General features: G+C 26.7%; 3 protein-coding genes and 1 non-coding gene across 4 annotated transcripts; 3 read left to right on the forward strand and 1 right to left on the reverse strand.

The window, feature by feature from the left end:
• The first annotated feature begins 728 nt into the window (after positions 1 to 728).
• LOC103575173 (4-aminobutyrate aminotransferase, mitochondrial) lies at positions 729 to 6,242 on the forward strand. Its single transcript, XM_008554849.2, has 10 exons — positions 729 to 828; positions 944 to 1,017; positions 2,231 to 2,358; positions 2,791 to 2,958; positions 3,054 to 3,140; positions 3,225 to 3,420; positions 4,441 to 4,613; positions 4,684 to 4,982; positions 5,073 to 5,341; positions 5,402 to 6,242. The coding sequence occupies exons 2-10, from the start codon at positions 954 to 956 to the stop codon at positions 5,515 to 5,517; spliced, it is 1,500 nt and encodes a 499-aa protein (XP_008553071.1). The 5' UTR covers positions 729 to 828; positions 944 to 953; the 3' UTR covers positions 5,518 to 6,242.
• A 323-nt stretch (positions 6,243 to 6,565) lies between these two features.
• On the reverse strand, positions 6,566 to 12,428 carry LOC103575172 (VPS35 endosomal protein-sorting factor-like). Its single transcript, XM_008554848.3, has 8 exons — positions 12,151 to 12,428; positions 11,991 to 12,078; positions 11,540 to 11,912; positions 11,121 to 11,454; positions 8,438 to 9,906; positions 7,972 to 8,273; positions 6,826 to 7,092; positions 6,566 to 6,737 (listed from the first exon to the last, which is right to left on the reverse strand). Exons 1-8 carry the CDS (start codon positions 12,165 to 12,167, stop codon positions 6,654 to 6,656), a joined length of 2,934 nt encoding a protein of 977 aa, XP_008553070.1. The 5' UTR covers positions 12,168 to 12,428; the 3' UTR covers positions 6,566 to 6,653.
• Positions 7,325 to 7,497, forward strand: LOC128667386 (U2 spliceosomal RNA). Its single transcript, XR_008403358.1, has one exon. It is a non-coding gene; the product is annotated as a U2 spliceosomal RNA (small nuclear RNA).
• Positions 12,429 to 13,877: 1,449 nt separating the features above from the next.
• Positions 13,878 to 16,165, forward strand: LOC103575171 (uncharacterized). Its single transcript, XM_008554847.2, has 4 exons — positions 13,878 to 13,992; positions 15,354 to 15,443; positions 15,589 to 15,741; positions 15,831 to 16,165. The coding sequence occupies exons 1-4, from the start codon at positions 13,897 to 13,899 to the stop codon at positions 15,864 to 15,866; spliced, it is 375 nt and encodes a 124-aa protein (XP_008553069.1). The 5' UTR covers positions 13,878 to 13,896; the 3' UTR covers positions 15,867 to 16,165.
• Positions 16,166 to 17,600: the final 1,435 nt, after the last annotated feature.

The raw sequence follows: 17,600 nt of genomic DNA on the forward strand, positions 1-17,600 counted from the left end.
CTTATGACTTGTAAGAACAACATCTGTATGTCTTATTTATATAAAAAAAACTTGACTTTAAGACAAAAAAAAAATCTGTCTTGTAATTGTAAAAGACATCTTTATGACAACTTAAAGTTGTTCTGTGCTACTTTGATTTGTCAAGTTATCGAATTTTTAAAAAATTACTTACAATTGTCATCAATTAGGAGTTAAATGAAGGTTGTTTAATAAATTTCAGTAAAATCATCATGTCAAATTTTGTGGGCTACAATTTATTTTTAAAATTTCGTTTAACTTCTAATTGATGTCAACTGTAAATAATTTTTTTTCTAAGTCTATATTTTTTTCTTTAATTAATTAATAAAATTATAATTTTGCCTGTTTAGTTTTGATCATAAAGATGACAAAAAATTTTTCTATAATTTAATATCATTTAGATAAATTATTTTTCATCTTTTTCAAAAGGTCATTGAACTTTGTAATAAAATATTTTTTTTTTAGAAATCTATTTCAAAAATTTGATTTACTTAGAATTTTTTTTTTTATTTAAAAATTTTGCTCCAACAATTTTTTTTTCTCTATCAATTTATTTATAAATTTCCAAGTCCTCAGTTTAAAATTTAAAAAAATTCGTATTATAGAAGAATGGAGCAGAGAAAAAATGGTGTTTTGGAAAGGGAGAGGTAATTTATTGAACGAAACCAAGGGAGACTGGAGTATGCGTAGATCGAAAATCTTTTTTTTATCTCATCACGTATTATGTGGGCCCGTTATATATTTAGAAGACGCATTAGTGCCGTACGAACTTTAGTGAGCGATACGTCAAAGAAGAAATATTACTCGCCTGTATGTTACTCAATTTTTAAATTTTTTCAAATAATAACTTAACTTAAAAATTTAATTACCTTTAATTTATTTTGGTCTTACTTATTTTTTAAATTGAATTATTTTTTATTTTCAGTTTTTTAAAAATGATAAGCAAAAGTTACATTTTTGCTCGGGGCAAGTCAGTCATTACTAACGCAGTCATAAAAGGTATTGTAATTTTAAAATCCTTTATATTTAATTAAGTTTAATTAATTAATTATTGATTATTGATATATTTAAATATCAATTATTTATTTACTAATAATTATTTTACGTTTCTGAAGTATGAGTGAGAATGTAGCAGACATTAGAATTTTTTTTAAATTTTAAATAAATTAATCAATTAATAAAAATAATTAAATTTTAAAAAATGCGTGTACAGATTTTTTATTGATCTAAACGCGCATTTTTTTATTTTTACTCTACTTACATTTTATTTATTTATGTGGGAATTTATGAAGTTAGTAGACAGTTTCAAATTTTGAGATTTTTTTCACAAGTCAATTAAAAAAAAAAAAAAAATATGCACATGTAGAGAATTTAAAAAACTACATGTGCAATTTTTCAAAATATTTTTTTTTATAATTTATCATCATGAAAAAAAAAACCTAAACATGATAAGTATATTGTAGCAGACATACAAACTTCTAATTACATATAAAAAAATTAAATAATTAAAATAATAAAATTTTAAAAAAATGCATGTACTCATTTTTGAATTGTCTAAACGTGTATTTTTTTATTTTTATTTTATTTTATTATTTCAGTTTTAAAAATTATCAAATACCCGTTAACTATTTTTTTGAAATGATTAGACGTCAATTAACTTCACTGTCATATTATATTTTTATTTTAAGTAAATAAATAAAAAAAATTACAGTAATAGATCAGAAATTCAAAATTTTATTTATTTTTTTAATTAAAAAATTTGACGTCAAATGATTTTTAAAAAAAACTCCACAGAATTTTAAAATAATTTTTTGAACGTCTAATTTTTAAGATAAAAAATAAAAAATTTTCGAATGTCTACTATATTAATTGTGTAATGAAATTTAATCTTATCATTTTGAATTAAATGTTACCTTGAACTTGTTTGCGCAGACATTACAGGTGTAAAAAAATTCGTTGATTGACATTTAGCCAATAATTGATTATTTTTTTTAATTTCCTGAAATGCCAATAAATAAGAGCGCGTAAAATAAATTGAATGATAATTTAAAAAGACAATATTTTTAAATTACAAGACTATTTATTAATATTGTATTGAAATAAATTAATACTAGAGTATCCACTTTAGTTTAAGTGGTACAAATTAAACTAAATCGACTGTATTATAGACTCATTGATATGTCACGTTATCTAATGTAATTCGTGTGTATAGGGGATAGTAATACATGGAAAAAATGTTTAACGACTGCAACGTGTGTTGAGCCGAAGGGTCCGAGTGTAAAGACACAAATTCCTGGACCCGCATCACGACATTTGAAAGAAGAACTCGATAAATTTCAGGTATGATTAGCCACAACACTAAGAAATTGCTTCTTACGATTTTTCGGACAATTGACATCAATTAACCCGCGAAAAATTGACTATCAGTCATTTTTTGAATTCAATTCCATTCCCGCGTCCCGCGCTAACGAGATTTCGCTTAAAAAATTATTTTATAAAATTGATAGAAAAATTTTTTGACGTCATTTTGCATCTAAATAAAAATTAAAATAAATTTTTTACAAACTTACAATTTATTTTATAAAAAAATGACCGAAAGAATTAATTTTGACCAGCAATTGGCAGTCAATTTATCATAATCTGACTAAACATTAAAATGACGATAATTTTGCATCACTTGCTATAATATATTTAAAAAAAACTTTCAAACAACTTTTTTTTTGGCGCGAATTTCAATTTGCGGTAAAAAAAAAAATTTCTTTTTCTTATCAGCAAGCAGCAACAGTCCAATTGTTCGCGGATTATGACAAATCATCAGGTAATTACATGGTGGACGTTGATGGGAACACATTGCTGGATGTCTACATGCAAATATCATCAGTACCACTGGGTTACAACCATCCCGCGATGCTGGAAGCTCTCTCAGATCCCCACAATCAAGTGCGTGTGTGAATATATCAACTTGTCACACATTATTTTAAATAAATAACAGTCAGATTATCATCATAAACATCATAAAAGATTCATCTTTTCAGAGAACAATCGTTAATAGACCAGCTCTTGGCGTTTATCCAGGTGCCGACTGGCCAAACAAACTCAAGCACGTGCTGCTCAGGCCTGGAGTAATTATTTTATTATAAAAAATCTATCATTATATTTTTTAATTGTATGAAAATTAATATTTAATTATTGCAAATGTACATTAGGTCGCTCCCCCAGGTCTTGGAAATATTACGACAATGATGTGCGGCTCTTGTTCCAATGAAAATGCATTTAAAAATATATTTATGTGGTACGCTGAGAAAAACCGTCATGGTAAATCTTTTTCTCAAGATGAAATAGAATCTTGTATGATCAATCAAGCTCCTGGATCACCAAAGTACTCAATAATGTCATTTAAAGGTACGCTAATTTATCCAGAAAAAAAAGTATTTCTTTGCGCAAGAGATATTTTACATTATGAAATTAAAATAAAAATTTTCTTAGGACTAGAAAAAATTTTTTTCTCCCTCCCGGAAAATTTTTGTGTAAGAAAATCCATAAAATACAAAGACACAAATACATGAGCAATAAATTTTCGTAAAAATCTTATAAAATTCATCGACTTTTGTTAATCTTTTGAATAATAAGGATTTTGTTAACGAATTTTGAAAGGGATCATCTTTAGGGTGAAGGGAAACTTGTAAAAAAAAGTTTGAATTTATTAACTGCGTCTGACGATCTATGGTGGTAACAAACAGACGCACAAACTAGCGGACGTGACTGTAAAAGAACTTTTAAATGCGTTTTTACAAACATTGCCTGTACGAGTTCTACTCAAAGGCCAGCTAGGCAATAAAATCTAGTAAGAAAGAAAAAAAACTGAGTTTTCCTACATATATATTTATAAAAATGAATTAATCTAAAAATATATTTCTCATATTCATTAAAATTTCTAGTTTTTTTTTAAATATCCAGCTTTAATATGAATAACAGAATTTAACTAATAAATAAAATTTTAGTGTGTAGATTTTTTTAAAAAATTCCATGATTATACAATCATTTAAATTAATGTTTGCTAATCAATGATAAGGTTTGTCTTATTAATCTTGAATGATAATAAAAATACTCGAAATATCTAAGAATTTATTGATAAAATTTAAATGATATTGAGTCAAGAAAATATTTTTTAAGACAAACATTTTCAGGAACTAAGTCTAGATTTTCTTGAGCCAGGTCTTGGTCAGAGGAGACTTTTATTTTATCTGGAAAAATTTAGATTTCAAAAAAATTTTCTTGAATTAAGAACATTTACTTTCAGAATTTTTTTTCTGTGTAATGATACTCGGGCAGTTACATACTGACCGCAGGTTGTTGGTATTCAATTATTTTATAAAACTAATTAGCTATAAGTAATCATTTTTAAAATTATTTTATATGAAGGAGCATTCCATGGAAGAACTCTCGGTTGTTTATCAACAACACACAGCAAATATATTCATAAAATAGATGTACCTGCATTTGATTGGCCAATTGCTAGTTTTCCGGCTTACAAATATCCATTGGAAGACAACGTTAGTGCTAATGCTGCTGAAGACAAACGTTGTCTAGCTGAGGTAGATTTTAAAATAATTATTAGCCAGCCAATTAATAATAATTTATAATTATCAATCAATCATCTGTTAGATTGAAGATTTAATAGTCAAGTTTGACAAGGAAAAAAATGTACCAGTTGCTGGTGTTGTTATCGAACCGATACAAGCAGAAGGTGGTGACAATCATGCATCACCAGAATTCTTTCAGCAACTAAGACAATTGACTAAGAAATATGGAATAGCATTGCTTATTGATGAAGTACAAACTGGTGGTGGTCCGACTGGTAAAATGTGGTGTCATGAACACTTTAATCTTTCATCTCCACCAGATGCTGTTACGTTTAGTAAAAAAATGCAAATGGGTGGTTATTATCATACTGCTGATTTAAGGTAATTTTTAAATCAGGGTTTCGCTTGTTCATATCAAGCAAAAATTGGATAATATATAGTATTATAATTATATATTTAAAAATTTTTTAGACCTAGTCAAGGATACCGAGTCTTCAATACATGGATGGGTGATCCAAGTAAACTAATTATGTTGGAAGCGATTCTTAATGTTATGCAGAGAGATAATTTATTGGAAAAAGTATCAAAAGTAGGCGAGTACACGCTGGATAATTTAAAAAAAATGGAAAAAGAATTCTCGACTGTTATTAATTCAACTAGAGGTCGGGGTACTTTTATTGCTTTCAATGGAGCAAGTCCTAAAATACGTGATCAGATTGTCAGCAAACTCCTCGCTAAAGGTAAGATTTAAAAAAAATTTTAATAATAATAATTTACTTATAAATTTTTTGTTTTTTTAGGAATTCAAGCCGGCGGTTGTGGTGCCGATGCCGTTAGATTGAGACCGGCTTTGACATTCGATCGGCATCATGCTGATATATTTTTAGACACACTTCGTAAAGTTCTTAAGGAATAAATAAATATATGAAAAATACACTGTAAAAAATCGGGAGTGAATTCGGAGTGATTATGAATTTTATTACCCGTCAGCACTTCTGTTAATATTTGAAATTTTATCTATTTTCAGATTCCGCTTAAAAAAATTTGTTTAGTTGTCAGAAATTATAAAAAAATTTTTTTTTATGCTCAAAAAATATGAGCATTTTTCTCATCCGGACGTAAAGGCGTAAGTAAAAAAATTGATGTTCGGTTATTCTTGTAACTGGTCGTATATCTGCAGTCTGCGGTATCCGGAGTTCGATTGAATTCGTTAAAGTTAAATTACGTTTATTAATCGTAAATAAATTCAAATTATTATTTATTTGTTTGTTATTATTCTCATAATTTAAAATTTTAAATGCTGACGAGTCACTTGGTTCCGGAGTTTTAGAAAAAATTACTCTGCTACGGAGTAAATACGGAATTTTTTCAGGGGAGTGATTTCGGAGTCTGGATTTTTTAAATCTGCATTTACTCTGATTCAGAGTTCCAATATTAAAATAAACTTCTCTTTGGAGTAAATTTTACTCCAAGAGAATCAAATAAATAAACAGCTCCGCATTTACTCCGGATATAATCCGCGTTCACTCTGCAATTTTTTACAGTGTAATCATAATAATAATTCAAAGCACAATAATCTTCAGTCTTCCAAAACTATAAAATAAAATATTAAAATAATTTTTAAATATTTTTGTATCAACAATATATTTACTTTGTCTCTTTCTTTTACCTTCTACTATTTGTTTTATTCAAAAATGTTATCGTCCGTAAAATTTTTATTAATCACAAAAAATATTAGCTATAAGTAATAACTGTCTTCCATGAACTGTTTTACGAATAAATTTAAAATGTTTTAAAATGTTAAAAGAATTAATGAATAAAAAAATTGATGCTTAATTATTGTTTTTTAAATCGCCTTTTAAAAATTCAAATTTTTATTTATTGCTAAATAACGAATGGTTTTTAATTAATAAAAAGGAGTTAATTAATAAATTGATGTAAATAAATCAAGTAAATTTAATTAACAAAATACTTATAAATAAGATTACACTAGTGTCTTGTACATTTATACAAAATTTTATTATCATAATAATTATGGACTATTAATAAATCTCACGATATTTTTTTCAAAATTTCTGTTAAATGTTCAAATTGTGGATGTCTACTTTTACGCTTTATATATTCTATCGTTTTCGTCTGCAAATAAAAAATTTAATAATTAAATACTTATTTAATTAACAATATAAAGTGCAATTAATAAATTAAAGAATGTATAGTAACTTACTCGCATTTTTTGATCAGCACATCCGTGTTTTAATGACAAATTCCATAAACTAACAGCCAAATTAGCTAGCGCGGGTTCTTTAAGATCAGCCCTCATGACAAGCCGTCCAAATAAATCCATAGAGAGGGATGATTGTTTTTCATATTGATTAGAAGCTCCCAAGTACTTTAAATGATTCAAAATTTCATCTAAAACTTTTGTACAAATTTTGTCAACTTCGCCGATAAATTTTTCATCACTTCCGTACAGTCTGTCATTGGAATCAACCTATAGAATAAAAGATATTAAATATTTTTTTATTTGTGTAAAAATTATTTTTAAACACGACTTTGTAACATCTATAAGATGACAACTTTGAGGTTGATTTGGACTGATTGACAAGACACCAAAATGTTGATAAAAATAAAAAATTTGTCACTGAAAAAAGACCTGATACAAAAAGTAAATTACAAATAATCATCCCTAAGTAGTACTGAGACAACTTTAAGATGTCAAAAAGATATCTTTTAAAAGGACAAGACAAGATCTAGTATCTGCTCTTATCAGCTTAATATCTGATACGATTTTCATTGAGAATCCGGAATATTAAATTGATTTTTAAAACTTTGCAATAATCTGGAGCTCGCTCTAGTTTTGTCGCAATTTTACTGGGTTTTTTGTCTAAAAGCCAAGTTTTTTTATATCAATAGAACGTAGATATGTTGGTCCTAGAAGTCATTGAAAATTTGTCTTCTATTTCCTGTCTTAAAAAAATCATTTCAATTGACGTCGTTCAGGTGACATTTAATAATTATTTGTAATTAATGTTTTGCCGCCATTTATTATTTAAAATTTTGGTACCTTATTGATGGGTCAAAAAATTGTCTGAGTATCAAAATTTTATCAGTTAATTAAACAACAATTAAAACATTCATTGAAAAAAGACAACGTGGTTGCAATTTAGCTGAGAAATAAATTTAAAAAAAAAAAAAAATTACGTACAGTTGATGTCAATTGTCAGTTAAATGATAGTTGAGTCATTGAATATTTTTAAAAAGTGGAAAGCACTGTCGGAAAATGTCCTTATCATTTTCTTGATTTATTTAAAAATTATAATAATTGCCAAATGTTAAAAATGATTATTAATTAATAATGATTGCTAATTACCTTATCTACATGGTAGGGATAAGTTTCCAGAGTTATTGTAGACAATAAATCAAGAACTCGTAAATGTAGAACACATTTGATTGAACTGTTTTCATCAAAGCATCGTTGCACGGCATTAAGCAAGCCTCTCATTAAATATAAAACCCCATGCTCAGGACTATCGGGTACAACAAGAAGTGTAGAAAGAAAATTTGATAAATATGACAGTAAATAAGGCTCTGTATTTTTAGGCCTCCCATCAACTTCTATTGTCTTGGGCATTTCAGGAACCAGGCTTAGTGCGGCTTTAAAACAGGCGTCAGCTAAAAAACGAATTAATTATTGATAAAAAATATGAGTATGTATTTTCATTTCAAATTAAATTGAATAATAAAATAATATTGAAACAATTTTGAATTATTTAAAATTAGAATTAGTGATCAGGACTAAATGTAAAAACTAAAAATTAATATAATAAGTAAATAACCTTGTCCAAGACACTGATTAAGTAAAGCGACTTGTCCAGACAGTAAATAGAGCTGCAATCGAATACTGACCAGCGTCAGCGAAGGAATGGTTATAAAGCAAAAAGCAGCACATGCCCGGACAAATGCTGATGTCCGTCTCGTATGATGTCCCCTGACGATCCTTCTAGTGTTAACAGCCTGCCTATTAACGCACTGTACCAGCTGAATGTGCACCGAATCAAGATTAGGAAAAGCAGCTCTAGCTTCAGCGTAATAATTCAATTGTTTTTCAAAATCCCGCCCGTAGTCAACGCGCTGTACCAGATCACAAATCAATGCGCCGATCTGCCGTTTCTCATCTTCCACAGTCAGTGCGTTTACCGAATCGTGCATGATCTTCGCGATATACATCAGCGCATTTATTATTATCGGGTCTGTCACCAAACCACTTTGAGCTCTAAAACCTTCGATTATATTTTTACAGACTTCAACTTTGATACTTTCTTTATGAAATAGATCAATAAGTGGCAAAAAATTGTCCATCGCTAATAAAGATTCGAAGTCCTGGGTTTTGGAAACAATTTTTTCAACAATTGCTTGTAATTGTGGGTAGTAATTTTCAAATATTCGCTTGGGACTCAAATGATTTATTATTTCTTTTAAAAAATCATCGAGTTCTTTTACTGAAAAATGCATTACGACAAATTGGATCCATACTTCAGCGCAATGCATAAATTTGACTGGCTCTTGTAAGCTGGTAATATATCTCCATATTATTTCATAAATAGTCTGACAATCATCTCTTGGTAAATCCTCTTTGACAAGACATTCACCCAGACTTCGATACAATAAATATTGCGGGAAACTAATGTCATGTTTGCATTCATCAACAAGATCAACAAATTCCATCGCTCGAGATGCGATGTACTCTGGTTTAAAAGCAACGAGTATTGCATTTAATAATAATGCACAATTGGATTGTAATTTACAACGTGATATCACTTCTGAAAGTATATTTTCATCAGCAGTACGCGTGAGTACCTGAAGTATCCAGTCTAATGCCGGCGTATATAAATTTAAATATATAAATATCGATATATTCTGACGATTTAATTCTGTCTTCATTGATTGGGTAAATAGTTGATTGTATGTCAGTAAAAAATCGTAAATATTCTCGCGTATGAATTCGTAGTCGGATGTCTTTAGTGCCAAACCTACACGACAGAGATAACATCGTGCGTAGACGGCTATCAGTGGATTGCCGATACCTCGTATCATTTTAGTGATACGCAGCAATGCTGTATTGAATTCAGTGGTTGTTAAAAAACTGTAGGATTTGATAATGGCCATTTCGACGTAGAGACGTGGCACTAGTTCACGTATTGATGCTATTTTGTAAAACCAATTTCTGCAGGTTTCCTTGGCGTTTTCGGGGACCATGTCTGGTGTAAAATTATCTGGAAGACTTTTAGGTACTTTGCTACCGGGTCTATAAATAAATTTTTTATTATTTTAGTAATTTATTTAGTATTTATAAACTTTATTATTAACGGGGGAAGCTGGTCTGAGATACAAAAAAAGAGGATATTTTTGGGATTTTTTTTTCAGAGCTTCTTTATTAAAATTTTTAAAATTTGTTACATTATTAAGCATCATTCCAAGAATATTCTCCTAAATTTTCGTCAAAAAATTTTGAAAAATAAGCCAGTGGTAGTGGGGAGAGACGAGGCGCCTAAAAAAAAGTCTCCATAAGCGGATAACTTTTTTTCTCAATAATTACTTATTTTTTAATTAAACAAAAGGAGCAATTTTTGGAGAAAATCAGAGTTTTTTGATTGCGCCTTTACAAAAAATTAAAAAATGAATATTTTGTTTATTCCTTCGTTCGAATCCAAGATAAACTTACTTACTAAAGAAATCTTTTTGGTTTTTTGATATCAGATGAAGCAGTCATGAGTTATCCAGCCTACGGCATGGAAACTTTTTTTTTGACTCGTCTCTCCCCACTACCACTGGCTTATTTTAAAATTTTTTTTTTATGAAAATTTAGCAAAACATTTTTGGAATGATGCTTAATAATGTCACAAATTTTGAAAATTTTAATAAAGAAATATGCTCTTTTTTTTGTATTTCAGATTCCTTTCCCTCCTTAAGATAAAATTGAATATTTGAAAGCTGATCAGAATTTTCTTGATTTAAATCGAGTAATTTGAAAAGTTACAATTCAAAAACTTTCAAATAATTTAAAAATTGAAAGCCACGAATGATTCAAAAAGATCCAAATAAAACAAGATTCAAACCCAATTCGCACTCTCCTAAAAATTTAGTATCATCAGAAAAATCTTGGCTCTAATTTATTTTTTTAAACCGTTTTAAAAATTTCTATCTGATAATTCATCGAGTTTAATTTTAAATATATTCAAATGTCGCGCTAGAAATTTTTACTATTTTTTGAAATTAACCCTTAAAAATATTAATTATTTTTTAGCATCGAAAAAAAAATTCAACAAAATTAGACAGCAGTAAAAAAAATTCATAATTGCAATGAATTTTTTTTATTTCAAATTTTGCAGATATTGAAAATGAAAAATATTTCATATTAAATAATTCCATAGTAAATTTCAAACTAAATTTAATTGTAATTAAATCTAGAGGTTGCTAATAAGAACAATAATAAAAATTTATAAATAAAAATAAACTTACTTGTAGTATTCAGCCTTAACTTTCAGTCTTTCATAGACAAGTTTACCAAAAATATCAAGTATATCAGTAATAAGAACAAATTTACTAGGATAAAAAGCCATTCCCGATGTATCAACAAGCAACTTAGCACACTGGATAGCTATTTTCAGTGCTTTAACTCGTTGGTCTGCATGCCAGGCCTGCACAAGTTCATTATTCAACTGTTCTATCCTCGAGACATACTCCTGCTGGGACAAATCAAGCATCTGCCGAACGGAGCCTTCTTCAAAGTCGTCAAGCTGCTCCAGACGATTACGCACCTTGTCCACGAGGTTGTTGGCTTGAACCTTAACCACTGGAACCATCAATACATTTACAATTATAATAACATATACATTAGGAATGTAGTAGCAGCATGTAACAGACCAGTTACCAGTTACCTTTCTCGCCGCCTGATAAAAAACTAGTGACTATCGAAAGCTTCTCTGAAGTTGTATATTTATTTAAAATAGAAGCTCGACGCACGGACCAGGGTTCCACGAATTCATCGGCAGTGTCACGTGGTTTTTTACCCGGTGCTACCAAACTTGATGAGTAATCCCATTCATCAGCAGCCATACGAGAAAGCGGATCCAGTTCTTCACGTGCGAATTGCGTTAATGGATCAGTCCCATCTAATGCCGAATGTCCTGACAGCGGATCACCAAGACCTGAATTTATCGGCGTATGAGTTGGAGTTGGTGTACCAGTTGATGTACTGGTGCTTGTACTTCTTAATGTTCCTCTTCGTACTCCAGATTTTCCATCTATCAACTAAATATTCAACTTATTATTTATTAATTCACTTTAATTGTATTTATTTGTAATTAATTGAGATAGATTTAAATTTACTGATATCGTTGCGGGTTTCAGCGGATGCTCCAAAGTCTCCTCTGCACCCAGTGGTTTTATTATTTTCAGGTCCAGGCGACATGATACCCTGGATTATATTTTTAATTATTTATTTACTATATGCTAAATATTTAAAATAATTATTGTGATATTTATTTACCAGCTGATTTCTGTCATGGCTTCAAATATTCGGTCTACACGCCTTCAAAATCAATTGTCTGTTGCTGCTATTTTATTTACATTTATTTATGTATGTACATATTGTTTTTTTTTTTTTTTACTGGACAATTGCGGAGTTGATTAGGGAGAATTATTTTGTTTATAAATAATTTATTTATCCGCCCTTTTAAACTGATGGTCCCTAGATGTGTTTTCCTCGGAGATAAAAAAAATAATCTGACACTTGAACGCCATCTTTGTTTAAATTTCAATTATATTTTTTTTTTGTTTTATATTTTCGCGGTTTTATTTTTTAAGTTAATTGTTGGGTTAAATAAATTAATTATTTTAATTTAAAATTTAAATAAAGATTATTTGTAAATATATATATATACTCATATATTTTTATATTTTTAATTTAAAAAATAATTGTAAGGTTAGAATTTTATAATTTAAATTTAATTCTTTTTTTTCATACTTTAAATTATTTTACAAAATTTTAATTGTTTTAAAAAATTGTAATGAAAGATTTAAATAAATGATTATATAGATTGTCATATATATTTTTTTACTAATTACTTGATTTATTGGGAGTATCAATGTAGTAGACAATTGTAAATTTTTTAAATTTTAGAATAATGAATAAAATTTAAATAAAGTAAAAATTAAAAAGATGATCCTGAATTTAGCAGACAATTGATAATTTTTGAATTATTTTTTTTAAAACAACAATTACAAAAAAACTAAAATTATGCACGAGTAGAAAATTTAAAAAACTATAAGTGCAATTTTTTCAAATATTTTTTTTGAAATAATTTATTGTTTATAAAAAAAAATCCAAAAATTACTAGACGTCAGCTAACTTCAGTATCATTTAAAAAATGCATATTTGAATAAATGCAACATCCGTACGCGTATTTTTTAAAATTTCATTATTTTGATTCATTTATTTATTTATTTAAAATTTTTTAATTCTATTTTTTTCAAAAATTTAATTTAATTTAGAATAAAAGGCACGTGTAGAGAATTAAAAAAGCTACAGGTGCAATTTTTGTGATATTTTTTTTATAATTTATCATTTTTTAAAAAATTCAAAAATTATTAGACGTCAGCTAACTTCAATATCATATAAATGATTATGAAGTTAGCGGACAATAAAGAATTTTTGAATCTTTTTTTTCAGCAATTTAATTTAAAAAATAAAATATGGCACATGTAGAAAATTAAAAAAACTACAGGTGCAATTTTTTAAATTGTTTATTTGCACACCTAGAACGCGAGGCGGAGAGGTAGTGTTTTACTGTCACCATTTTTTAATTGTTGATTTTAGAATAAATTCAAAAATTATTTGACGTCAGTTAATTTGAGTATCATAATAATAATAATTGAAAATATCATTTGTAATTTCTTAGTATACTAATAGAAATTTATGTTAGTAATTTTTAACAAAATAATAAAAATTTTTCACTGCGTAATTGTATAATTAAAGTAATTTACTGAATTTAAAATTAGTCATTAATAATTTTTAAATTGACGTCAATGTCAACATTGACGTCTCGATTTTAGGGCTGGAAGCTTAACACAATACGTCAGTAAAAAACTAATATTGACACATATATAGCGTGATCATATTAATATTTACATTGTTATACATTATAATTATAGAGTTTTTTAAAGGCATAATTAATTTAACTGGCTATGAATCACTTTGAAATTCGGGTATATAAATGCCAGCGCGTAGTCAAATATGATTAATCGTACTACGAGTAATCGGGTTTTTTTAAAGATGTTTAACAAGATTTTATTAATTGCTTTAATTGCTAGCTTGTATTTATACTTTGAGGTGAGAATTTATTTATTTATTTACTAGAGAGTTTTTTTTTATACTTGATAAAAATATTTTTAAATTAAATAATTTTTATATTAATATCGCGACTGTTTAATTCTTGAATCTAGTAAAGTGACAGTTCTTATATTTTTTTAAATTTCCCGCTGTGATAATTAAAAATTTCCAAAAAGTTATTGGTTAAATAAATACTAAAATTTTTTTTTGAGGTTTCTTTCATAAACTAATTGCTCGATTTGTCTTAAAATGTAATTAGTTTTAAATCTGGATGAGTCCTTTCGATTGCCGCCAATCGGTTGATTCTTTCTCAAGATATCGGACAAAAAAAAAGCTCCCAAGGATTTCAAAACATCGAGATGTCAAAAATTCAAGTTTTGAAAATTGAACCGAAACTAAAGATCTTTTTTTTTGAAAATTTTTAATTTTCACAGCGGGAAGTTTGAAAAAAATTAAAAATTTAGTAAAGTTCTCAGTTTTCAACTCTTTACTAATACCAGGTATAAAGTAGAAGTACCATTTTTGGTCATTTTTGAAAGTTTTGGGCTCGAAAAATTTAAATGAAATAATTTGTAAAAGACGCAATGAGATAATTAATTTTAAAAATATATACAAAGATTTTATCACACTGCTAAAATGGAATTTATATTTTATACTTTTTCATAAATTAAAATCCAGTATTTAATTTTCAAAAATCGAGCAGTGACCACAATTGATACTTTTACCCTACTGAAAAAAATTTAAATCCATATGATCTTACTACTTTTTGGCTGGAAAAAATTTAAAAATTTTGGTATCATAAAATTTTTATAAATATTTTACTTAACGAATGAATAAAAAAAATACATAATTCATAAAATTTCTATTAGTTTTATCTGTTTCATATGATAATCTGGCAATGCAGCAATTTACATAACATATTATTCATAAAATAAAATCAAATTAAAAAATTAAATTTATAAATAGATTTTGAGTATTTTTTTTTCTTTTTATTCATAAAAAAAATCAAAGTAAACTAAAAAAAATAAAAAACAATAACTTTCCAAGTTTTTTAAAAAACTTCGATTTTCTTAGCGGGAATTTAAAAAAATTTAATTTCAAATTCTTTAATTTTTCATTTTTAAATTAGGGGAGCGACAAAATGGCCACTATAAAAAAATTCTATTGGTCAAATAGTAAAAGTATTTTTTTTATATTTAAATCTTGAAATTTTTTTAGTCAATTCGCTGAAAAAAAATGATTTAAAATTTCAATTTATAATTTTTTGTAGCCGATAATTAGTGAGTGAGATGTAATTATTATTACTTATAATTGTTGTATTTATTTATAATTAATGAATTATATTTAATTACTTAAAATAGATAGATGCAGACAGCATTGATGATAAACTACAGGCACAAAGGCTTAAATTATCACAAATATGCACAGACGCCGGATTTAAATTTGCTTGCGTAAGTTATTTAAATTTAAATATAGAATAATTATTTAAATAAAATTTTTATTTTCAGCACAATTTATAAGCATTATACAATAAAAAATATTAAATAGAATTTGTTTCAATAATTTTTTAAATATTTGTTTCTTTTTCTTATTTAGGTTTTAGATAGAACTTGCGTTCCAAGTTGTGCTTACTATGAAGTAGATGCTGAAAAAAATAATTGCCAGTATATAAATGAATCTACATATGATCCTGATATGGTTGAGCACTTCCAGTGTACGGATCCAAATTATCCCGTTGATGACTTTGCAGTACGTATATTAATGTTAATGTTAATGTAATAATAGTAAATTTTAAAAATTTATTATATTTATTTATGAGAACAAATTTTATTTTACAGCAATGCGATGGTGGATCATGTGGAAGAATATTCTGAAGACAATAAATAATTATTAATATTAATTCATTATCAAAAATAAAAAGATTTTTAATAGAATTTTAAAAAAAAACAATGAAGAACGGACAAACTTTTCTTAAAAAATAAATAATTTAAAGAATTGATATGATTTTGTACTTTCACATTTAATTTTAATAATTTTTTAATTAGTGGTGTGCTAGTAGTGAGGACTTACGAATTGTTCGTAAGTTTTCGAATTATTTAAAATTGTAATTTTTCTGATAACTCAAATTGCTGTCAGAAGTAAATAGAGCTCAGACACAATTTTACGAAGTAATTTTTTTTATTACTTTAAATTTAAGCTCTACATAAAAAAAAAGTTGAATATTTGAAATCCGATGAGAATTTTCATGATTTGAATTGAGTAATTTGAAGTTACAAATATTTCGAAAATTTTCGCTTATACTTATTTGGAATATAGTTTAAGAACAATGAATGAAATTTTATATTGTATTTAATTATAATTTATAAATATTAATAAAAATTCAATAAATTAAAGTTATCAAAATTTTTTAATGGTCCTTTTAATCAACAATATAATTTAGTCAATTTTTCAGAAGAAAACGGTAGTCTGAAATTTTTTTAAAGAAAGTTTACAAAAATAATACAATAAAATTATTATTTATTTTATTTATGTTTTATGACGATTTTGAAACTTCGTAAAATAAGTAGAAAGAAAAAAAAATGACAATAGAGCCCAAATAGCGCAGAGACAACTTTAAGATGTTATAAAGATGTATTTTGAAAAGACAAGACAAATTGATCTTTGTCTCAAAGCCAAATTTTTTTTATATAAAAGTACATACAGATGTTGGTCCTAGAATCATAGAAAATATGTATTTTTTTCCGTTTTAAAAAAGTCATTTTAATAAAAAATCTTCTATATAATGAATTATTTGACAACTATTTGTAATTTACTTTTTGTCGTCACTTTCGTCGTTTTTTGAGCAGATATAAATTTCTGATGATTTTGTCAACATTTTGATGCCTTATCAATGTCAAAACACAGTCTCAAAACTATATGTTATAGATGTCAATATCACAAAGTGTCCTACTTGGGATTCTTGAGCCCGGGAAAAAAATATTCAAATTAAGTTTCAAAATTTCTTTTAAATTTTATAAATCATTGGGGGTGGGGGGGATTAATTTTATAAAATTCTAGTGTATTAAATAATTCAAATATTTAACTAAAAATCTATTTGATTTAATTGCTATTTTTTAATCTGCACAAAACATTCAAATAAATTAATCAATTTTATGAAGAAATTGCTTCAATTAATTGTCACACAACAATAAATTTATTGTTAATTATCCAAGCAATTAATCAATTGATAATTTTATCATTAAATAGACTCTAAATAAAACATGTAATTTATTGAATACCTAAAAATAATTATTTACTTATATTTAAAAAATAAATATTTCAAATTTTTAAATTTAATTTTAATCCTTACTCTGAAAACAAACAATAAATAAATAAAACAACAAACTGCTGTCTCTTTTTATTTACAATTGATTGTTTTAAATTTTTCCAGTTCCTTCGTGTCTTATTTTCTCAAAACAAGCGTTCACTATAATAAATAAACAAAATATCGAATTGCATTAAAAAAAAATGTAATAAAATTTGAATTGATTACCAGGTATTCTAAATATAAAAATACATTGTATTTATTTCTGCAAAAATTAATTTCCGTATTTACTTTCATGTAATCA

The sequence above is a fragment of the Microplitis demolitor genome, chromosome 2 (assembly GCF_026212275.2).
Source record: "Microplitis demolitor isolate Queensland-Clemson2020A chromosome 2, iyMicDemo2.1a, whole genome shotgun sequence".
NCBI classification, from domain to species: Eukaryota; Metazoa; Arthropoda; class Insecta; order Hymenoptera; family Braconidae; genus Microplitis; species Microplitis demolitor.